This window comes from Polyergus mexicanus, unplaced genomic scaffold (genome assembly GCF_030449975.1).
Source record: "Polyergus mexicanus isolate NDT 795.1 unplaced genomic scaffold, iyPolMexi1.0 SCAF_7, whole genome shotgun sequence".
NCBI classification, from domain to species: domain Eukaryota; kingdom Metazoa; phylum Arthropoda; class Insecta; order Hymenoptera; family Formicidae; genus Polyergus; species Polyergus mexicanus.
In genome coordinates this window covers 8,998,265-9,023,782 of record NW_027223327.1, presented here as the reverse complement: position 1 = coordinate 9,023,782, position 25,518 = coordinate 8,998,265, and the positions used below count along the sequence as shown (strand labels likewise).

Sequence of the window (25,518 nt, the reverse complement as noted above, 5' to 3'; positions counted from 1 at the left end):
CACAGATGCATATAAAAATTATACATGATACAGGAAAGAAGACAATCAAATTCACCTGATGGCGATAAGGATATCGATCCGCTCATTCTCCATCTCACCGACATCGGTCAGGAGATGGTACTGAATCTTCGGCATATCAATCTCCGCGCTCATCCTTGCTATAGAGATTCCGAGCCGATTAATCTCTATCACAAAGTAGGCCACGGCACGCTGGACATGTATGTGCTTAGTCCGAGCAAAGACAGTCGCGAAGTGCGCGAGTTTCTGTCCAAGTGGCACGCGTCAGATTCGAAGCTGTTCGCCGGTTCTCACAAGAAGGATTCGAATAATCTCACATTCCCGATTCAAAATCTCGTTTCGATATGCGCGCTCCTGGTTTGGCAGCCGGCTAATCCCGAAGATAATATCACGCGAATCCTTTTCCCCGGCAGCACGCCGCAGCACAAGATTTTCGAAGGTTTCGAACGACTCAAGCATCTGGATTTTCTGAAACACCCAGTATGTTCAGCAAAAACACTGTCGCCGTCAACATCTCTGGCGACGCTCAGAGACAAACCGATCAAGAAATTTGGCCTTATCGAGAAGGAATCGAAGAAAATCTCAGAGAAGAAAGAGAAGAGAGAACCCTCGGAGCCCAAGTCTATTAAGGCTGCAGACGAGACTATTCCTAAAACAACTCCCCAATCGACGCCGATTATTCCTACAAGTAAACCCAAGACCGAAATAAAGACGAAGAAAGTTGCGGAAAATAAGAAAATTGAGACTGAGGCAAAGGAAAGCAAGAAGATTGAGAAAGAATTAAAAGAAGTAAAAAAGGAGTCAAAGAAGGAACCGATTAAAGTGGAGAAACCCGAGAAGCGAGAGGACGAAATAAAAAAGGCTGATTTAATTAAACCGGAATCCGATAAGACTGCATCCAAGGAAGTTAAAGAACCCAAGGTCAAGCCCGAGCCAAAGAAGAAAGAAGCAAAGGAGAGCAAGACCGCGATAAAAGCCGAACTAAAAAAAAGCGAAGTAACCCCGAAACCGAAGCCGAGCGAAAGGAAAGCTAAAACTCCCGGTACGGAAAAGAAAGATGCCATAAAGTCTTCCCCCACAACGCCGAAGAAGACCTTAAACGGCACCGCCACAAAGACGGAGATATCGAAGGCCGCACCAAAGACAAAACTGGCGCCCAAAATCTTTCCTAGTCTTCCAGCCAAGAGCGCCAAGGAGGCTAATAACAGAAAGGTGGTGGAACAAAAAAAATCTGAAGTCGAGAAGTCTGCTGTAAAGAATACCGCAGCTCCTGTCGGTAAAATGTCCGCAAAGCCTAAACCAACGGACAGAAAACCAATTAGTCGTCGCCCGAAACCGGTTAGTCCCAGCAAAGCTCGTATGCCAGGCAGTCCGGCAAAATCCACTCGTAGCACGCCGACCACTTCCGTGAAATCTGACAAAGATGGTGTTATTCGCAAAGTAAAGGGCGACAAAGGCACCACCGATTCGTCTACGGTTTCCACTCCATCCGGCATAGAACCGGAGGCCATAAAGCCAATTGATAAGAGTTTAATCGAGCAGTCTGAAGATATGTCGCTGGATTCTATAGAAAGTAAAGTGCTGGCTGATCTCAAGGAAGAGAGAGAAGTTGTCGAAGAAATTGAAGCTGTTTTACAGAAGGCGGAGAGGATTGAAGAGACTCGGAAGGACGATCGTTTCGAGGGAGACGATGAAATCACAGCCGAGGCCACAGATAAGAAAGAGGAGGATATCACGGAAGAGGATGTCACAGCTGAGATTGAAGATATGCCTAAAAAGGAAGGTTCCAGAAAAGAAAGCCAAGAATTGACCGAGGAAGACGAGTATCTCATCGTGGAGAAGGAAGAAATCTACACCGAGGACTCGGTTCAAAGTGGCGAGGGCGAACAGAAACATGTCTTTGATGAAGCCGAGTCGGAAAAAGCGAAAGTCCTACAAGATGCAGAGGCTATAAGAGAAAAAGGTGAGAAGGAAGAACCCGAGGAAAAAGGAAAAGACGAGAGCTCAGAAAAAAAAATTGATGAAATCGCCAAGGACAAAGACAAGGAGATTGCTGAACTGTCTTCGGAACACAAAGAACAATTGCAAAAAGAAGTGAAAGAAATAATAGCTTCCGCTGCTGAAATCGTGCAGAAAGCTGAAGAGAATGACTCCGCTAAAAAGGACAGCGAAGACATTACAAAAGAACCATCTAGTCTTAGTCCGGACAAATTGGATTCATCAGAGAAGAAGACGACTGATACAGACATGAAGCCGGACGTCGACCAAAAGGAGCATATTCTTGAGAAGAGGGAAGAATCTCAAGAACGAATCTCGACGATAGAATCGGGAGCCACTACTACCGCTCCGACTTTGCCGGAAGACGAGCGGATACCGTTGGACGAAATAAAAGAAGACATTGACGAGAAACACGTTATTGAAGAAGTGAAAGAAAAGGAGGCTCCTACGAAATTGAAGGAGGAGGTAGTTCCGGAAACTGTTTCCGCGATCACCAAACCGGAGGTCAAGGTCTTTGACGTTCGCCAAGCGATGCAGAATCTGCAAAGAGACATCGTCAAGACACCCGACGAGGTCGCCGATCTGCCAGTTCACGAAGAAGTCGATCCTAAACTTTACAGAATGGAAGATTTTGAGAAAGGAAAAGAGGAAAAGCCTTCGCCGACTACACAAGAGATTAAAGAGCTACCCACGCCGCCTGTGAAAGAGCAGAAGGGTGTCTTCAGCTTTTTCGGCAAAGTAGCGGATAAGTTTGAGAAAGGTATTGACAAATTAACCAAGAAGTCGAAGAAAGAGTCCGACAAGGATTCCGACGAGAAGTCTTCAAAATCCAGTTCTCCGAAGGAACCAAAGGTCCAAGAAAAGACGCTCTTTGAAGAAGTCGATATGGAGAAAATGTTCCGTAAAGTCGGCAAGCCCTCCGACAAACCCGAAATGTTTGAAAAAATGAAACCTACGGTCGTCGACGTAAAAGTGGCTGCCATCAAAGAAACCGCGGCATTCATACAAGAGGAAATATTTGATGCGCAGAGAAAAAGCGTATCTGATATCGAAGAGAAGCTCCCGATTGATAAAATGAAAGAGATTAAAAAAGAAGCTGAAATTGAAGAAACATTATTTGCGAAAGTATCACCGAAAGCGGTCGATGATAAGGAGATTGCCAAGGAGATTGAACTTTTAAAAGAAGAAGATATAGGAGAGGACGTCGAAGAGGTAAAGGCTCTTCTGGAAGAAGCCTCTAAGAAATTTAAGACTGTGAAGGATAGTTTAAGGGATTCATTGGAATCTTTGGAAGAAAAAGTTAAAGAGGAAAAGATACAACATGACGAATCATCCATGAAGGACATCATAAAGGATACCTTGGAAGGAGTGGCCGAGAAATTAGAGGAGATAAAACCGCATATTGAGAACCACTTGCTCGATATAAAAGAACCGGAGAAAGTTAAGTTTGCTATACCAAAGGATGAAGAATTTGAAGAGGAATATGAAGAGGAGCCAGAGGGACCGTATAGAGATGTGAAAGAAGCCGTCAGGGATGTCGGAGAAGTTCTCGCCGGTACTGCCGGAATCGATCTCGAAGATAAACCTAAGGACGTTATAGAAATTGTGAAGAAAGTCGCCGAAGTTCTCAAGGAAGATGATTTTCTTTTTGATAAAACACCGTTCGATCAAGCTTCTAAGAAGGAAGAAATCTTGCCAATTCCGGGAAAGAAACCGTCGGAAGAAGAAATTTCGATAGAAAGAAAGCTCTCGATACCAAGCGAAAAAATATCTCAAGAAAAAGATACTAAGTTGGAAGAAATCAAATCTAAACTTGCTTATGAGGATATCGTGACACCGAAGAAGGTTGGAATTACTGAGGAATTTCCTGTTCACGAAGAGATTGAAGAATTCATCGAGAAACCTGACAAACTTCTGGCGCCAGGTGAGAAATCCGATGTTGTCGAAGTTAAAGAAGAGTCTTGCGTGAAAATAATTAAACAAAAGGATGATACAGTAACTTCGCCCGTGAAAGACATCACGAAAGATAAGAAGGATGCTCAAAAGATTTGCGCGGAAATGTTAAAGGACGATCAGCATATTTGTGATCAACATAAAAAATCGGCCGATGACGATACGTGTCGAGTAGACGTGATGCAGGCCGGTATTGAGAGCATATGCGTAAAGGAAACAACGAAACGGCCGTCCTTGGAGGATAAGCTGGCGGATAGCGAAATAGAGCATCCCGTGATAAGCTTCGAGCAAAAAGTTTCGCCGGCAAAGGCGGAAATAGTAATGGTGACTCCCGGTTCTACGCCTACCTCACCGAAATTCACCGCGGATAAAATGTATGATAAGGAATTAGAGATTGATCTTCGGGAACTTCCCAAACTGTCGGAGGATATTGAACAGGTTCTCAGCAAGGAAGCACCTGTCGAGGAAGTGATCGAAGAACTGATTATCACGAAAAAGAAAAAGATTACAATCGAAGTGATCGAATACATCACCGTGGTGAAGCGTATCCCGAGAGAACGCGTGATTTACATTATCGAGGAAATTATTGTTAAGAAGGGACTGTCTAGACAAAGCGTGGTGGACGATCCCGAAATTCTAAAGTTGAAGGAATCCATCACGCCTGAAAAGAGAATGGAAGTTGAAGATTATATTGTTAATGAGTATATTGTCAAAGAAAAGCGAATTACTATAGAAATTGTCGAGGAAATCTCGATTAAAAAAGTCGTGCCTAAGAAAATCGTCATCGAGATTATCGAGGAGATTATTGTCAAGAGAAAGATCGCCAGGCATATGGTACTGGACATTCCCGAGGAAGTGCTATCGGAAATAATTAAAGAAGAATCGCCGGAAGAATCGCCAGAAGAATCAGCAGAGGAACAAATAACACCGAAAATAGATATAACTGCGAAACGAGAATCGACTGCTGAGATTCCTAGTTCTCCAACCAAAGTAGAAGAATCGATTATACCTCAGAAGCAAGCAGAAATTGAAGAATTCGTCGTTAATGAATACGTCGGTAAGGGGAAAAAGATAACCGCATCGATAATCGACGAAATTTCTGCTAAGGAGGCCGTGCCCAAGAAAATTCTCATCGAAATTATTGAAGAGATTATTATTAAAAAAAAGATTCCTAGAAATGTACTACTTGATGTTGTCGAGGAAGAATCCGATTTACTCGAGGTATCGACGATATCCAAAACGATGCCTGAAGATAAAGAAGGAAAGAAAATATCAGAAACAGAAGTCTTGGACGAAAAACGAAAATCAATCATTGAAGTTCCTAGCGCAGAGATTCCGGAAATGAAAGAGCCGGTAACTCTGCAAAAAAGAGCAGAAATTGAAGAGTATATTATTAAGGAATATGTTATCAAGGGGGATAGCATTAATATACAAGAACTTGAAGAAATCTGTGTTAAAAAGAATATGCCTAAGAAAATAATTATCGAGATTATCGAGGAAATTATTATTAAGAGAAAAATGCCGAGGAATATGATACTTGGAATGACCGAAGAAGAATTATCGTACATAATCAAGGAGGAAGCAACCCAAGAACCGGAAATTCTGCTTGAGAAAAAGGAATCGATCGCTGAAGTGCTCAGTCCTGAAGAAAAGAAAAAAGCTCCAGTTGAATTAGAAAAAGATAAAAAGAAGGACGTGCCTGAGCATGAAGTTAGCGAAAAAGAATTATCACCTACATCTGAAGAGAACGTTGTCGAGGAGGAGGAAGAGGAGGAAGAAGAGGTAGATGGTTTTGTCAGTATACGTAGAAAGAGCTTCGATGAGAAAAAGAAAGCGACTTTGCCGATTAAAACAGAGGTTTCGCCTATGACTGCAAAGGAACATGAAAAAGACGTGGTTGACGATTTCGAAGCTGTTGAACAGGAATATAAAGTGCGCGATGTACCAATTACGTCTCCCGAGAAAGCAGATGAAATGACAGAAAAGGAAGATATCGAAGAAACTGCAGAAGATACTATGAGTGAGGTGATTGAGGCAGATGAGAAGTTTGTGCAAGAAACCAAAGAAAAGGTGGAGAAAGAAGAGCCTCGGATTGATGTGGCAAAAGATATTAAATTCGATGACAAAAAGCGTGAACCTGAAGAACTAGAGATATCCGAGATTTCAGAAATCGTTGACACTACGGAGAAATACTTAGACGAAGCTAAAGAAAAAACAGATGACGTTTCTCCGAAAGAGAAATCTTTAGTTGGGAAAGCAGATGAATTGAAAGAACTTAAAGAAAAAGAGGTACCTAAAGACATCTCCGATAAACGATCTTCGATTGATGTAACTGCTGTGCCAGAAGTTATTTCTAAAGTAGTCGCACCAAGCATAAAATTAATTGACGAGAAGGCTGCGACGGATGAAACGAAAGAAATTGAGCCTGCGAAAGAAAAAGTCGAAGAACTTATAACAAAAGACGATAAATCAAAACCGACAACTCCAATTAAAGACGAAACATTAAAAGATATCGTTACTTCTACCGAGAAATTTATTGAAAAAGTTGCCGAAGGAATAGAGCCAGAAACAAAACTCGCAGATGCAACAGGCTTCGCAAAAGAGCCAAAGACAGAACTACTTAAGGACGATATAAAATCTAAAGCATTGGAGTCCACAGAAATTAAAGAAACTCTAATAACTAAGGAAGAAAAGAGTTCTCAAGAACTATCCGAGGAAACTTTACACAAAAGGGTAAGTATCTCAAAAGAGCCAGAAGATAAAATACTAGAGGCGAAAGATGAGCATGTTGAGGATGTTACTATACCTCTTGAAAAAGTTAAGGACGAAAAATATCCAGCGGATAAATCTGTAAAGATCGACGAAGATCCTGGCACTGTGAAAAGAATGCTGGTCACAGCTTGCAGCGAAGATGGCAGAGAAGAATTAGAGATTTGTCCGACCGGGAGTATAACTTTTATGAAGACCGTCACTCCGGACGATTCTCTCAAAGATGTATCTGTTAAATCGACTCCAGACAAAGATTCATTACTTTTGGATAAAGACTCGTTGCATTCAGGCGTGAGCACGCCTGAAAAAGATAGCATTTCCGAGAAATCTGTGCCCGAAAGTAAAGATAAAATTACTCCCGAAGACAGCTTGGAAAAATCTCCCATTGGTACTCGCGACTCACAAGATCTTGAAGACAGTTTAGAAAAATTAGAATTGCATAAACCAAAAGACGTTAAAATATCGTTAATCGATGACAGTAAGCCAAAAGCGCCGGAGAAATTAGAAGATATTACAAAACCAAAATCTCCTATTCAAAAAGAAGACTTGAAGATGCCACATAAAATTGCCGAGGAGCGAGAAAAACCGAAATCTCCCGCTAAAGATGCAGGAGAAATTGAAAAAGTGAAGCCTTTGGCTGAAGAAATTATTGAAAAGATTGAGAAACCGAAAAGTCCTACAAAAGATGTCGAAAAAATGGAGAAATCTCCTTTGCCGTCTGAAATAAAACACGAAGATGTACAAAAATCAAAATTACCTTTTGATACGACAGCGGAAAAATCTCCAATCGAATTAACTGAAAAACCGACACTTCCAATCGAGAAAGCGCTTTCACAACCTGAAAAAGAAGGAACAACTGTTGTCGCAAAAACACCTGAGTCGCTCCGTTCGGAAGACGTTTCACCGGCTGAGACAATTTTCTCAAAGTCACCCACGGACAAACTTGAAATGTATTTCTCGAAGACACCGATTAGCGAAGAAGATGTTGCCTCCGAAACAGTTACTGAAAAGTTATCCGAATCTATTAAAGAAATTAAACCGGTTGTAGGCAAAGAACTAGAGATATCTAAAGAAAAAACAGGGAGTCCGGAAAGTAAAGATCAAATGTTAGAAAAGCTCGAAATGAAAGAACACGATTTGAAACCTACATCATCTGTTATTGCTGCCAGTGCACTAGACGAAAAAGCTCCATTTGAGAAATCTATATCGCCAAGCAGCGAAAAACACGAAGAGAAAGATGTTTTAAGTATATCTAGTGAAAAATCTGATGATAAAGAATTATCTATGCGTTCAAAATCTCCTGTTAGTGATAAAGAAGAAAAGGAAGATGCAATTGATAAATCTAGATTATCAAGTATTGTTAGTGAACCGGTCGATAAGAAAATCTCTGAAGTTACAGAGAAGCCAGAAGAAAGGGAATCGAAGGATACATCTAAATCTCCAAGTATTGCTAGTGAAAAATCTGAGCAAGATATTCAATCACCCAATAAATTTTCTAGTGTTTTAAGTGATAAAGCCGAGGAGAAGGAAATTGATAAACCAAAATCACCTAGCATTATTGAGAAAACAATAAGTGAAAAATCGCCTATTCTTGAGAGTGAACATGACGATGAAAAGGGACCAATTGACGAAGCTAGATCTCCAAGCGCAATCAGCGATAAATCTGACGAGAGAAAAGAAGCCGAACTTTCGAAGTCACCGAGTATAACCACGGATAAGCCGAATCTTCAAGATGTGATGGAACATTATTTAGAAAAACAAAAATCCCCTATTTTTGATAGGCCAGAATCGCCTAAAGATATTGATAAGACTGAAGAACAAGATAAAAATAGATCTCCCAGCGTAGCTAGTGATAAATCAGATAGCAAAAAAGTAAGTTCTAGATCACCAAGCATTGCTGTAGAAAAAATAGATCTCAAAGATATGGACCTACCAATTGAGAAAGCCCGGTCGCCTAGTGTCGCGAGCGATAAAGAAGATAAACTGGAACAGCTTCCGGTATTAAAAGCACTCATCGACAAAACCGAAGTACCAAAGGACGCACAAAAATCTCCGAAACTCGATGAAACGGGTTTGAAAGATATAATGCAATCTCCGTTAGATAAATCGCGATCGTCGAGTGTAACAAGCACTATTAGCGAATCTAAAGAATCAGTACTTAAAGAAAAATCACCGACCGGAGAGTTTGTTGATAAGAGCAAATCACCAAGTCCTGTCAAGCAGAAATTAGATATCGAGGAGAAAGAACCGTCTGAAAAATCAAGATCGCCTAGTATTGTTAAAGAACAATATATTCCAGAAGAAATAAAAAAATCACCAAGTCCTGTTGGAGAAAAATTAGAGGATCTTACACAAGAGCTGATCGAAAAGTCGAGATCATCAAGTATTTCAAGTATTGTAACTGATAAAAAAGAATCTGCCGATCGTTCGAAATCATCAAGTATTGTCGATGAAAAACCGGATTTGAAGGATGTTGCAGAGGACTCACATGATAAATCAAGATCGCTTAGCGTTATAAATGTTACAGAAGAACAAAAGGAACCAATTGATCTCTCGAAATCGCCTAGTATCGTCGGAGAAAATTCAGATTTGAAAGATGTAATTGATATGCCTTCTGACAAATCGAGATCGTCAAGTATTACGAGCATAACAGGTACTCAAAAAGAATCAACGGATCGTTTGAAATCGCTTAGTATTTCTGACGAAAAACCGGATATGAAAGATGTGACGGAAACAGAAATAGATAAATCCAGATCTCCAAGCGTCATCAGTAGTGCAGAAGAAAAGAAAGACCCGCTTGATCGCATAAAATCCGCAAGTGTCATCGACGAAAAAACAGATCTAAAAGATGTTATGGAACAACTCGAGGAAAAATTTAAATCACCTACCGCGATTAGTGATGTAAAGGAAGAACGATCAAAATCACCGAGCATTGCTGGAGACAGATCAGATGAAAAAGAATCAACGGCACATAAATCTAGATCCGCCAGCGTTGTGAGTATTACAAGCGAGCAGAAGGAGACAACAGACCGTTCTAAACCACCTAGCGTTGCTGGTGAGAAACCGGATTTAAAGGATGTTGCGGAACAACAAATTGCAAAATTACCGAGCGATAAAACCAGATCACCTAGCGCGTTGAGTGATTCGAAAGAACCCGAAGAACGATCGAAATCACCGAGCATTGCTGAAGATAAATCAGATAAAAAAGAATCGCCAACAGATAAATCTAGATCCGCCAGTGTTGTGAGTATTACAAGCGAACAGAAGGAAACGACGGACCATTCTAAATCACCTAGCGTTGCTGGTGAGATACCGGATTTAAAGGATGTTGCGGAACAACAAATTGAAAAATTATTGACCGATAAATTCAGATCACCGAGCGCGATGAGTGATTCAAAAGAACCCGAAGACCGATCAAAATCACCGAGCATTGCTGGAGATAAATCCGATGAAAAAGAATCGCCAACAGATAAATCTAGATCCACCAGTGTTGTAAGCATTACAAGCGAGCAGAAGGAAACGCCCGATCGTTCTAAATCGCCTAGCGTTGCTGGCGAGAAACCGGATTTGAAGGACGTTGCGGAACAACAAATTGAAAAATTATCGACCGATAAATCCAGATCACCGAGCGCGGTGAGTGATTCAAAAGAACCCGAAGAACGATCAAAATCACCGAGCATTGCTGGAGACAAGTCAGATGAAAAGGAACCAACGGCAGATAAATCTAGATCCGCCAGCGTTGTGAGTATTACAAGCGAACAGAAGGAAACGACGGACCATCCTAAATCACCTAGCATTGCTGGCGAGAAACCGGATTTGAAGGATGTTGCGGAACAACAAATTGAAAAATTATCGACCGATAAATCCAGATCACCGAGCGCGATGAGTGATTCAAAAGACCCCGAAGAACGATCAAAATCACCGAGCATTGCTGGAGACAGATCAGATGAAAAAGAATCAACGGCACATAAATCTAGATCCGCCAGCGTTGTGAGTATTACAAGCGAGCAGAAGGAGACAACAGACCGTTCTAAACCACCTAGCGTTGCTGGTGAGAAACCGGATTTAAAGGATGTTGCGGAACAACAAATTGAAAAATTACCGAGCGATAAAACCAGATCACCTAGCGCGTTGAGTGATTCGAAAGAACCCGAAGAACGATCGAAATCACCGAGCATTGCTGAAGATAAATCAGATAAAAAAGAATCGCCAACAGATAAATCTAGATCCGCCAGTGTTGTGAGTATTACAAGCGAACAGAAGGAAACGACGGACCATTCTAAATCACCTAGCGTTGCTGGTGAGATACCGGATTTAAAGGATGTTGCGGAACAACAAATTGAAAAATTATTGACCGATAAATTCAGATCACCGAGCGCGATGAGTGATTCAAAAGAACCCGAAGACCGATCAAAATCACCGAGCATTGCTGGAGATAAATCCGATGAAAAAGAATCGCCAACAGATAAATCTAGATCCACCAGTGTTGTAAGCATTACAAGCGAGCAGAAGGAAACGCCCGATCGTTCTAAATCGCCTAGCGTTGCTGGCGAGAAACCGGATTTGAAGGACGTTGCGGAACAACAAATTGAAAAATTATCGACCGATAAATCCAGATCACCGAGCGCGGTGAGTGATTCAAAAGAACCCGAAGAACGATCAAAATCACCGAGCATTGCTGGAGACAAGTCAGATGAAAAGGAACCAACGGCAGATAAATCTAGATCCGCCAGCGTTGTGAGTATTACAAGCGAACAGAAGGAAACGACGGACCATCCTAAATCACCTAGCATTGCTGGCGAGAAACCGGATTTGAAGGATGTTGCGGAACAACAAATTGAAAAATTATCGACCGATAAATCCAGATCACCGAGCGCGATGAGTGATTCAAAAGACCCCGAAGAACGATCAAAATCACCGAGCATTGCTGGAGACAGATCAGATGAAAAAGAATCAACGGCACATAAATCTAGATCCGCCAGCGTTGTGAGTATTACAAGCGAGCAGAAGGAGACAACAGACCGTTCTAAACCACCTAGCGTTGCTGGTGAGAAACCGGATTTAAAGGATGTTGCGGAACAACAAATTGAAAAATTACCGAGCGATAAAACCAGATCACCTAGCGCGTTGAGTGATTCAAAAAAACCCGAAGAACGATCGAAATCACCGAGCATTGCTGAAGATAAATCAGATAAAAAAGAATCGCCAACAGATAAATCTAGATCCGCCAGTATTGTGAGTATTACAAGTGAACAGAAGGAAACGACGGATCATTCTAAATCACCTAGCGTTGCTGGCGAGAAACCGGATTTAAAGGACGTTGCGGAACTACAAATTGAAAAATTACCGAGCGATAAAACCAAATCACCTAGTGCAACGAGTGATTCAAAAGAACCCGAAGAACGATCGAAATCACCGAGCATTGCTGAAGATAAATCAGATAAAAAAGAATCGCCAACAGATAAATCTAGATCCGCCAGTATTGTGAGTATTACAAGTGAACAGAAGGAAACGACGGATCATTCTAAATCACCTAGCGTTGCTGGCGAGAAACCGGATTTAAAGGACGTTGCGGAACTACAAATTGAAAAATTACCGAGCGATAAAACCAAATCACCTAGTGCAACGAGTGATTCAAAAGAACCCGAAGAACGATCGAAATCACCGAGCATTGCTGGAGATAAATCCGATGAAAAAGAATCGCCAACAGATAAATCTAGATCCGCCAGCATTGTGAGCATTACAAGCGAGCAGAAGGAAAAAACGGACCATTCTAAATCATCTAGCGTTGCTGGCGAGAAACCGGATTTAAAGGACGTTGCGGAACTACAAATTGAAAAATTACCGAGCGATAAAACCAAATCACCTAGTGCAACGAGTGATTCAAAAGAACCCGAAGAACGATCGAAATCACCGAGCATTGCTGGAGATAAATCCGATGAAAAAGAATCGCCAACAGATAAATCTAGATCCGCCAGCATTGTGAGCATTACAAGCGAGCAGAAGGAAAAAACGGACCATTCTAAATCATCTAGTGTTGCTGGCGAGAAACCGGATTTGAAGGATGTTGCCGAACAACAAATTGAAAAATTAACGAGCGATAAAACTAAATCACCTAGCGCGATGAGTGATTCAAAAGAAGCCGAAGAACGTTTGAAATCACCGAGCATTGCTGGAGATAAATCCGATGAAAAAGAATCGCCAACAGATAAATCTAGATCCACCAGTGTTGTAAGCATTACAAGCGAGCAGAAGGAAACGCCCGATCGTTCTAAATCGCCTAGCGTTGCTGGCGAGAAACCGGATTTGAAGGACGTTGCGGAACTACAAATTGAAAAATTACCGAGCGATAAATCCGATGATAAAAAATCGGTCGGTGATTCAAAATCGTCAAGCATTACCGGAGATAAATCCGATTTAGCGGAGGTTACGGAACATCTAATGGATAAATCTAAATCATCGAGTGTTGCGAGTATTACATCTGATCTAAAAGAGCCGATAGAGAAAGCGAAATCAATTGCGGATAAAAAAGAAGATTTTGATAGAAGCAAATCACCGAGCGAAAAATCCGAAGAGGCGAAATCAGCTATTAGTTCCAAACTGTCGAGTATTGCTGGAGATATCGCGGACTTGAAAGACGTATCAGAACCGTCAATTGACAAATCTAGATCGCTCGCTATGACGGCTGATCAAAAAGAACCAATCGAAAGACCAGTTTCTCCTGCAGCTTTTCAAACAATAAAAGGACTACACGACAGGAGTAAATCTCCGAGTATAGCGAGTGAAAAATCCTCGAGAAGGACCAGTATCACAGAAGACAAGTCAGAACTTAAGGATATCATTGAATCGCCAGCCGATAAATCCAAATCATCCAGCATTGCAAGTCTTACGACTGAGAAAGCAGAACCATTTGAAAAATCGATATCACCTACCGTCTCTGATAAATTAGAACCACCTGTTGATCGGAGCAAATCTCCCAGCACTGCCAGTGATAAATCTGACGAGAAGATATCGGACAGTAAGGTCGGCAGTAAAGAATATTACGAAGATGCTAGTGATAAATCTCCGAATCTCATCGATACGAAATCTTCGACAATTGTCGAGAAATTGGATATTATGTCGGACGATACTGCGCCGCACGACAAATCGCAATTTTCTAGCATCGTCTTGGATAAGCAATCGATAGAAAAAATAGATATTGACGGACTGAAAATATCTAGCGTAACCGACGGACAAGATGTAATTGATAAGATGAGATCATTAAGCATTATCAGCGACAAGACGGAACCAAAATCACCATCTGATATCTCGAAATCGCCGAGTTTAGTCGATAACAAATTCGATCAGAAAGATAAGTCTAGATCATCAAGTATTGCTAGCGAGAGGCTCGATGATATCGATGCCAAGATTTCGCCGAGTTTAGACAGTGAAAAATTTCCGAAAGATGAATCTGCTAAATCGTCGCGAGCCAGTTCACCACTAGATAAAACCCCGAAGGATAGATCGCGTTCGCAAAGCGTTTACGATATTAGCGATAAAATCCCGGCCACTAGATCTAGAACAGCTAGTTTATTCGACGACAAGCTACCAGAGAAGGTACTTTCTCAGGATGAAAAGGAAGCATTCAAGCATATTGACACAGAGAAATCGCTTGACGAGAAGGACGAAGATAAAAGCTTGTCGGAAGAAAAGAAGAGTCCTGCGACATCTCCTGAAATGATTCAGAAGGAAATGCGTAAAATTCGCGAGAAACGATTCGCCGATTTCGGAGAGCCCGACACTACGCAGCCAAGAACAATAGAGAAATCGGACGACGAGGAAGAAAGCATCATTAAAGTGACAGCCGAGAAGAAAGCGGAAATAGAAAAGTACATTTTAGAAGAGTTTATCGTAAGAAAAAAGAAAATTAGTTTAATAGTGATTGAGAAATTAGTTATGACGTATTCGGTGCCGCAATTTATAGTGATGGAAATAATAGAAGATATTATCAGCCGGCAAAATATGCCGAGGACTGCGGTCTTTGATTTTGTCGAAGATGAATCGTCTGAATTTCAATACGAAAAAGAAATTACGATATTGCCGCCGCAAAAGAAGGCAGATGTAGAAAAGTATATAACCGAAGAATTTATCGCAAAGAAAAAGAAAATTACACCGGAAACGTTGGAAGAGATTGTCATTCTCAAAGGCTTGCCACGATACATTATTATTACCATCATCGAAGAGATTATCGTGACCAAACATATACCTAGAAATACCTTGATCGAAGGTGATTTAAGAGAACTGAGGGAAGAGAGTCCGGATATTATCGAGAAAAGAGATAGGCCGACCGATATGAAATTAGAACAAACTAGCGTTACTCAGGAGTGTCTTCGTGAAAAGCCAAGCGACATTATAAAGGGCGAAAGTCCGGACGGCAAGGTATCTCCCGCAGACAACGCTCGAGACGCGAAAGCTCTTTCTGCTAGTCCCAGTCTTAGCCCAGAGCCCATCCCCTCTGACAAATCGACCCAGGATAGTCCAGCTCGGTCGGAACCACACATAGACGAGGAGATCTTAATATCGGAGGAGAAACGAACAGAAATCGAAAAGCTTTTGGAGGAGGAGTACATAAAGAAAGGCCGCAGGATCACGGAAGTGATACTCGAGGAGATAATTATCAGAACTTCCCTTCCAAGATACATTATCTTAGAGATTGTGGAGGAGATCATACTAAAGAAGAAAATACCGAGGGAATCTGTGATCGACGTAGAGATTTACCAAGAGGAAGAGCCGGAAGAGGACTACGATAAGGCGGTTTATGGCTACGATAGAATGGCGGACGTGGGTTACGAACTGCCGCACGATGCCAGGAAATCTTCCATCGAATACAGAATAAGCGGAATGTATTCGGAGTCGGGCGAGCGACAATTAGATAAGTCCGATTATCCGATGGATTACGAGAGTCAGTTCCACAAGGCTTTTGCCGGCGGTATGACGGAGATGCGAACGACGCACATAACCACTCTCTCCGGCAAATCGACGCCAGAATTCGCCATTCACGACGCGACACCCGAGTCCGGAATCAAAGCCGTTGACAAAGCGCTCGAAAAATTATCGGGGAGCGCTCTTACTACAACTCATATAACGGACGTCGAAGATCCGAAAATCGTGCAACCCGTGCAAACTGTCACGATACTAAGGGAAAGCAAGATCACAGAACCGCATCTTCCTGCGGAAAGTCCGGAAGAACACGATGCGAAACATGAAATTACCGCTAAAGATGAATCCGAAAAAGAAATCATACAGATTTCGAAAGAGGATCAATCTTCTGATGATATTGTAATTAAGAAGATCGTGAAGCGCGAAATATTCGAGCAGGAAGAGGCGACCGAGACATCCGGTAAGCCTGCGACCGTATCGGATAGCGACGTCATCGTGGTTAAAAAAATAATCAAACGTGAAATAGTCGAACCACAGGAGGAATTGGAAACCGATGGAGTAGAGACTAAAGAAATTAAACGGCCAAGCGTCCAACAAGACGAACCCGAGGCGATTACCAAAATCATTAAGCGGGAGATCGTGGAGCATGATGAACCGGAAGTAGTTACTAAAGTCGTCAAACGCGAGATTATCGAGCAGGACGAGCCGGAAATTATCACAAAGGTGATCAGACGCGAGATCGTGGTTCCTGAGGAAGAAACGAGCGATTCTAAGGAAGACTCTGGCGAATACGTAAAGACAATTACAACGAAAACAACGAGAACGATCGTAACGGAAGAACTGCCAGATACCGAATTATCGCAGACTGATCCTTCCAAAATTTATACAGATCCTGCCTCGGGTGCAACCTATAGAGTCGTGAGCGACGAAAGCGCACCCGATGCAACAAGCAGCGCTGACGTGAAGCGAATCGTGACGACGGTAACCACAATCACCGGTCCGGACGGCAAAGTCACCACGAAGAAAGATGTGAAAGAGAGCTCCGATATAGTAGACAACGAGAAACTGTTGGAGGAACTGATCGATTCCGACAAGATGACGACGGAGACCACGAAGTCCGCGGAAAAAATTATTAAGGAGACGCTTACAACGGTAACGTCGGGCACTTCGACGCCCGACGCAAAAATCTACGATTCCGGCAAATCGACCCCGGATGTCAAGCAGGAGGATAAACTCGAGTCCACGATAAAAGAACGCTTAGGCGCGGACAAGTTTGAACACTCGGTATCGCCATTAGTACGAGATCTAATATCGGATGATAAAAGTTATTCCGGCAAATCCTCACCGGACATATCGCTACCCAAGGACATTGTCTTCAGCGGCTCAACCGGCAAATCCACACCGGAGATACCCATGTCGCCGTTAATCCGAGACGGCGCCGTCCAGCCGCATCTGTCGGGCAGATCGACGCCCGATCGCAGATCTGATGGTCGATCGTCGACAGGTACACCGGAAGGCTTCAGATCGGGCGACGTGATCCGTACCACCATAACTACCACGAAAATGATATCCGACGAAGGCGAGATAGTGACAACTATCAGAGAAATTACGGAGGCGACGAATGAAAAAGGTGAGACCGTTGTGTTGGCGGAGAAGACCGATGTAAAAGTAGACGAGCGTATCCCGAGCAAGGACGCTGCGGAGAGCGCGATCAGCAGCATCATCGGCAGCGTCAAGTCATCAGATTTGCAGCGTAGCGGCAGTTCGGCATCCGACGACGCGACCAGCGACAAGGCAGATCCGTCGAGCGAGCATAGCAGCAAGGTCGTGACTCAGACTGAACGAGGTAGCAGCGAGGAACGGCACACCATTTCCGACGACGAGCCGCCCAGCTCGCCTTTATCTTTGACCTCGCAAGTAGAATATTCGCCGCAGCCAACGCATCGCTACGAGCCATCCTCCGATAAGAAAGAGGAACAGAAGGAACAGCAGGTCGAATTCTCGGCGGCCGCGATGAGCAGCAGCTTCTACGGCGAATTGCCGGCGGTACCGGCTCAGATCTCCGCCATGAAGACCTTCCACGGAGAGACCGGTGTGCAGAAGAGCAGTGATCCTGTTCCCATTCACGGCCGTTTTATGGTCGAGAAGGAGTTCGCCGATGCTTACGGCGAAAAGCCAGATGCGAAGAGATACGTCGACGAGGCCGATCTCGATTTCGATAAGGCGCTCATGGAGCACAAGGAGATGAAGGAGGCCAACGGTGCTTTTAGCAGTGGTATAGCGCCCAGATACACAAACGGTAGCCTTCGACACGAGGCGGACGACGCAAAGGATCATCCGTCGTCTTCTTTCCGCGACGACAAGGACGATTCAAAGGGTGACTCGAAGAAGGATCCTCTAGAAGGATGGGGTACTCCTCTCGGCCTGCCATCTCCTAAACCTCCCAGGAAATTTCACCTGAAGAACCCCGCTCAAGCGTCGTGTTCAAGCGAGTCGACTTCCGATATCTTGAACTTTGACGTATTAAAAGATTGGGGGGAGCCTCTCAGATTACCCTCGCCTGCCCCGACGACTAATGAGCTCTCAAATAAAGGAACGCCTGGCACGCCGAAGAAAGAGCGGAAGCAAGCGAAGAAGGTCCAGTCCGAGAATATTAAAAACAAGAAACGCTCGGAGAGTCCTGGTAAGAACGAGAAAAAGTTAAAGGATTCGAAGAATAAAATTCAACCGGTTTATATGGATCTGGCATATGTGCCGCATCACGGAAATTCGTACTACACTTCTTTGGAATTCTTTAAGCGAGTGCGAGCGAGATATTACGTTTTTAGCGGTACCGAGCCGAGCCGAGAGGTCTACGATGCTCTGCTGGAAGCTAAGAAGACTTGGGAAGACAAAGATCTCGGTAGGTTTAGCGAAAGCATACATCTTAAGAATATTACAAATCTATATTTCTCTATGACAAGCTATTACAAAATTTAATAAAAAGTAATATTTTTATAGATTAAAAAAAAGTAATATATATTCTTCTTGTTTTCATTTTCACTCTAAATTAAGAATTCTTCAAAATATAATATACTCTACCATAACATCACAATTTTGAGATATTTGATTAGTTAAATTATAAAAAAACTATTTTAATATACTTGGTGTCATGCTACATCAAGCAATTCGTGTTAGAAAACTTTTATTCAAAATTAAGTATATTGTCAGAACTTTCAATTCGCAGAAGAAATTTGTTATGAAGATTAAAAATAACGCTTGACTAAGTTTATATTGAAAATCTGATAAACTTTAATCTTCATAACGAATTTTTTCTTTATAAAGTTTTAAAAATATATTTAATTTTGAACAATTCTTTTTTAAACTTTAACCTAAATTTTCTTAAAATTCTGACAATGTATGTAATAAAATATTATAAAGTTCGAAATCATATCGCGTATAAGAAATCTATAGAAATTATTATTCTTTTTCTTGCTTTACTTTTGTCGAACTACGTTGTTTAATATCGTAATATATTAATTTTTATAAATGTGAATTTTTTGCGTTCTTTTCAGAAGTTACCATGATTCCAACTTACGACACCGATACCCTGGGTTACTGGGTTGCCGACAACGAGGAGGCACTCGCTGCGAATCACATAGACTTATCGCCGTCCGCATCCCGGTGCACCATCAATCTCCAGGATCACGAGACTAGTTGTAGCGCCTACAGGCTCGAGTTCTAGGGATTGGCAGCCTGCTCAGCCGTAATAGTCGAGTTCTGAGCGGCGTCCGGAACGCGTCATCATTCCGCTTTTTTGGACCCATTCCTACGAAAAAAAGATAGAAGAAAAGAGGTCGAGCGCGCGCGCGCGCGCGTAGACCGACCTACCGTCCCGTCAGGGCGAGCCTTGACACCCTGACTCCTTCTTTCCCTTAGAAGACCCAAAGACACACGAGAAGGTATTTCGAATTTTCGGGATTCCCTCGCAGTCATAGCTCCGCGGCCTAGCAGGATCGTAGAAGACCCTATCGAATTCTATGTAGAGATTGTCTCGAAGAAGAAAGACCGATCTTCGAGTTTGCGCAGTTCTCAGATCGAGACCTATTCTAATCTAAATTAACACACGTTCTTCGTATTCTTTCGCGAGGAGACGGTGCGGGCGACGAGACAAGAGATTGTAGGGATTTTTCTCTTTAGTACGGACACAAGGTATAAAAGATTAATTATTTACTTCTAAGAAGCCGATTATATCGAAATAGAGAGAATTTAATTAAGAATCGCGCTGTGTTGATAACAGCGGCGAATGTCCTTCTTTTTGGTCTAACGGATATTTGTATTTCTACACTTTGCACACCGTTCGCAGTCCATGTAGCGCGCTGATACCGCCTGCAATATCTTATCAATCACTGCTCAAGTCGAGGACGGCCGCGGGAATGCTCGTTCTCGCAGAGATTCCGCCCCAAAAGCGAAGAAGGTTGTGACATTGCTCGATAGATCGATCGATCGCGAATCGATGTCAAAAGTCCGTAAATTCCGCGGTCTGAGACAATCTGTACGTTATAGTGCTTAAATTGTGACTTTAATTAGGATTGCCAATTCACAAGATCAACGGATCGAACGATTGCAGTGTCACAATGCGAGATCTTCTCGCGCCCCACCCTCTCCTCGAGCAGCAGATTAAAGTAAAACTTTTAATATCTCTGACACAGCTGCCGCTTCAAGAGCACCGCGTAGTATTCAGTGTATCAGTTAAAAAGAAAAAAAAAACATGTGAAAAAAGGAAAAGGACATGAGAGAAGAAGAGTGTCATATTCACGCGGTGAAACTGAACTGTGGAAACGAAATGCGGGCTTGACGGATCCATCGACGATGGATATGCAAGGAGAGAACGATTCCACGTTATCCGCGAAACATTATCCTTCGTTGTTACATAATTAACGGCCCCCTTTCTCGTCGTAAATGTTTATTCGTGCGTAGATAAAAACGGCTAAATTCCATCGAAAAGTCTACTAGGATAGGGAATTATCTGTGTGTCGTGTTTCTATATCGTAGAGAATATGTAGAGCGATGGTCGCGCGAGCTTGATGACAGATTTTTGTCATCTTGGGATCCGCGTAGGCGACGTGGCCGGATTAGGCGTCGAGGAGTCCGACAAGGATGTTTTCGAAAAAGTCCGAAAGAGCGTTTCGTTGCCGTGGAAGGAAGCGCAGGGAGATGATGATGCCTTTCGAAACGTCTATTGTGATGGGCAAACGATTGTTTAGCGCGGGGAGATATTTCTTTTCTCGCGCAACGCGGACAGAAATTTTAGAGAACAATGGTTGTGATTTTTGGTGGCATCAATCTTCGTGAAGGATCACGAGAGAGAGAAGGAATCTAGGAGGAATCTTGTCTGCGTAATCAAGTGGAAACTAATATCGAAACTATCGAAAACACAAGTGAAAGATATTTTCAATGAATCGAATCATCGCACAAACAAGTTTCCTGCAAATGAAATCCGAATAATCTCTGAATATTTCTGGAAGGAAGAAATGTCGGATGGAGAAGTGATCTGTCGAAAATAGTATTTTCCAAAGGAAGAAGGTTCAGGTGACAGAGAAAACTTGTTTGACAAGCAGTAAAGGAGGAATGTTACTGGATACTTAAAGTATGATACAATGCTGAAGGCTGGGTTAGATTAAAGCTACATTACAATGAGAGACGAGGAAAATCATGTCATCGATTTTATCACGATGTATCATAAAGTAGTTGGCGCGCCAGTAGAGATTTAAAATTGAAGAAAAATATTTAAATGACTGTTTCACCCGGTCACTATTTTCTGAGGTATCGACAATATCGTATCAGGTATCGAAGATAACTGATCGATTCCTTAAATAGATTCGTTTCCAGACAGACCTCGCGGTTCATCGCCGGCGATCTTGAAATCATCACGTGACATCACGTGAATTCACTCGGAAGAGTCCATTAAGATCGATAAAACTTTTTGTACTTAACTTTCTCTCAAATAGGGCGTTTTATCATAATGTCAAAGCGGGTGACAAACTGACGAGACGATGATGACGGTGATGAGATATAATGACGGACAATTGATAACGCGGACGTAAATGTCAAACATCCCGCTTATTCGAGATTCTCACTACTTGAAACATGATTTTTAGCGAATCGATCTCCCATTCATTTTTACTACATGACGAAGGCATAAAAAGCATTTGAGGTCATATTACAGGAAATGTTTACGAGTGAATCTTCGTAAAGAGATGTCGATAAACCTTGCTTAAATAATGCAAAAATTTAAGACGTACGTATACAACGTAAGGAACTTTCGAAGGAAAATCTTTACAATTTTCGACATCTGTGCTGTCTGGCTATCCATTTCGATATTTTTTTCTCTTTTATGAGATTGAAAGAGAGACCAGGTCAAGCATCTTGATGCTAAACATTCGTGTAGTTGTAATCCTATGAAATCCATTTAATGCCGAGTCCGTGTGAGTCCCCTAAATCGCAATTGTCACATCATACGACATCATGTCGAATTAACTTGACGTTTATAAATTCGAATCGAAATCAAAACGTGTCGATTTAGGCGGCAACCGCCTTGAGCGATTTACAGCTGCGATTTAGGGATGTATCGAGCGCGTATGTAGAAAAGATCGATCATCGTCTCGAGGTTACGAGGGAACACGAAATATATAGAGCGGAAGGAGAGTCGATATGCAAGAGATAACGGAGAGATAAGTGCGATTAAGCGCGATATACCGAAACTGTAACTTATAGAGGACACCTTTGCCCACATTATTCTCGCGAGATCCATTGAGACGAAAAATGAAAGTTTATATATTTATCGCATATATTAAATATTTATCGCAAAATCGTCTTTTTGTTCACGTCGCAGCTAATCACAAGCCTGACCATCAGCGAATTGTATTACTTGAAGATTTGCAAAAGTCGAGAAACCTCAAAATAAGAGACGCTTGCGAGATAGATTAGGACATCTTCGGCATGTTGTGTTAAAATATGAAGTATATCCTACGACGAAAAAAATGGATTTCGCTGAATGAAGGTCGGAGAAAGCTCTCCTCTATACGCGACACATTCGTGCCTACACGAAAATGATGGTGCTCGATTAGACCGATCGTTGATGACCGTTTGTTAAGATACGATGGTATCGAGACGAGCGATCGGGAAAAGGTGTTGATGAAAAACGATTTGTCTTGTCGCTGCAATCGACACGCGATATTAGCGCGGCCTTCGGGTCCGGTTTCTATAGATTAGTGCGTAAGTTTTTTACCGCCTGTGTAAGTTACACACTTGATACTTTTTGTTCCGACTTGCTTTTCACACGCATATATGTGCTCATCATTCGTCATTCGTCTGATTATTTATTGTTAATTCTCTTTGTTTATCGCGCGATTATTGTATCGCGTTTACCAGACGCAGAAGAGCGTTTGAATGATGAAGATCAATTGCCGAGAAAATTTGCGAGAAGAGTCTGATTATGTCGTTTTTCTTTTTTCGGTTAAACTAACTGCGCGACCAAGATTTTATTTCGCTGAATAGCAAAGAGCAGCGAAGGGAGCGAAACAATTTTATAATAGAAGAAACGTGTAAAAGAAAGAGAGAAAGGCATTGTGACATTGAAAAAAAGAAGGAGAAACGAGAATAATCGATATTGTTATAAATACGATTATTATTATATGCCGGTTATTTTTAACTACTATTGTGCTTGTTATCATTGCGCGATTATTATTATTATTACGCTATTACTATTATTGCGATTACTCTATTAATATTATTACGATTACGTTCGCGAGAGCAGGTCATTATCATCATCATCATCATCATCATCGTTTTCTCTTTCGTGTATGAATAGAGAAGTTTTTATAATATTTACCGATACCTCTTGATACATACGTATGACAGAAAACTATCGACGTACAAGGGAGAATAGATCTAACATATGGTAAAAGAGAGAAAAAGGAAAGCACAAGAAAGAGAAAGGAGAGATGATGACGATGAAGTATGTACCTATGTATTTATATATTATTTATTGACAAGTAATATAATGACCAGTTTTATCTAGGTAGGATGTTAAAAATTAAATTTTTTTTTAAATGAGAACAGAATAAATTAATAAACTATTAAATGAGAAGCTATTGTCGATCGATGATGATGCGCGCAGGGTAGATTAAATAAACAAAAAATAAAAAAAATTTATGGAAGTAATTTAAATAAAAAGTATAAAAAATAATAAAAAAACAACAAATAAGAGATTAGGAATGAGCTTTCACCGAAACAGATTAGCGGGAAATATGCGAGAGGGAAGAAAAAAAAATATATATATATATATATATATTATATATAAGATATCTATATATAATATATGAACGAAGTATTTAATAAATGGAGTATAAGAGAGTGTGAGAAAGAGAGATAGAGTGAAAGATATATGAGAGAGAAAGGGAGAGAGAGAGAGAGAGAGAGAGAGAGAAAGAGAGAGAGAGATGTGAAAAACGTGAGCCTCAACACCTGTGCGAACCCCCAAAATCGCGGTGCTCGACGGGTGCGAGAACGGTGATATATTTCTCCGACGAGAAGACGAACAATCAAGAATATCATAATGTGAGAGAGAAATTATCGCGTCGTTAAACGGAGAAGAGCGACAATCCATCGCCGCTCATTTTCTCTTCTTGATTCGCTCGCGTTTTTCTGATCACGATTTCGTTCCATGTTGTCGGACGGACGGCACGAATTAGCAAAATCAAAAAAAAAAAAAAAGAAAAAAGAAAGAAATCGCGCCTTTTCTCCGTTGCGGAAATTTTTTCGGATACTCGCGGGGCTCTAGTCAGAAATCTTGTTTCTCAAGCGTTAAAAAAAAAAAAAAACAAAAAGAAAAAAACACGGACAGTCATCTAGTCACATCCGAGCGAGAGTTTTGCTGTCGCGCGTTACGAGGGTAACGTGAGATCCGCGCGTAATTTGCCGAAGATCTTTGGAAAGGCGTTCAGGTGACCCTCGGGAACGTGTGCCCGGGACGTTTCACGGATGCCTTCGGGACGTTTCCTCGACGCGCGTTTCGGCATCGCTCGAGTTCCCTCCACGATTGTATAATCGCGGTTCTCACCCGTCGCAGCGCATCGGCGCGTCGCGTTTCTTCGAATAACGAATTAAGAAAAAAAAAAAAAAAAAGAACTTACTGTGGAGTGTTCATGGTGCTATGATTATTATTATTATTATTATTATTATAGAAATAACAATGTTATGCTATATGATAAAAAAAAATAATAATATAATAAATATACACTATATACCTTAGAATCTCTTCGCCTGTGTGCCTCACGCGTCTTAATTTTTCTCCTCGTCGATCGACCGTAGATCAGCCGCCTGTTTCGAGATGTTTTGCACAAGGATCGAGACCGATGTAATCTTGTTGCGGATCTTCGGATTTTCGGATGCCGCGGACACGCGAAAATGAATCCGTATCCACGTCTCTCCGCGCGACGTGAGATACATATTTTTCTTTCGCAGTTACGGCATCGGGAATCGAATTTATCGGAAATTACACCGATTTTCGAAATCCTGCTTCTGCATGCCCACGTGTTTTGTTTTACATGTCATGTAAGTTTGTAATGAGAAAATAAATAGCTCATGCGCCCTGCAAGACTGTATTCTCATCAACTCTGTATACTCACACACTCTTCTTCATTTCTATTCGTGTTATTAAAATTTTTCTGAGTCTCACTAATAGACTATTTATCAAGAAATTGGTAAAAATGAAGCCATACAAATATTGTTAGATAAAATAAATATAATTACCAACATAAATTACAAATCTACACTAGATTCGTTCTAGATCTTTAAATGTTACAATTATGATATGCA

The 25,518-nt window shown here is 41.7% G+C and overlaps 1 protein-coding gene across 2 annotated transcripts in view; it reads left to right on the top strand.

Moving 5' to 3' along the window:
- Positions 1-24,954, top strand: part of LOC138935028 (microtubule-associated protein futsch) — a 50,946-nt gene extending 25,992 nt beyond the window's left edge. For both annotated transcript variants that reach the window (XM_070299272.1, XM_070299271.1), the window contains exons 8-9: positions 34-18,559; positions 19,212-24,954. In XM_070299272.1, the coding sequence (XP_070155373.1) occupies positions 34-18,559; positions 19,212-19,381 (18,696 nt within the window). In that variant the 3' untranslated portion in view covers positions 19,382-24,954. The remainder of the gene's footprint in view (positions 1-33; positions 18,560-19,211) is intronic.
- Positions 24,955-25,518: the final 564 nt, after the last annotated feature.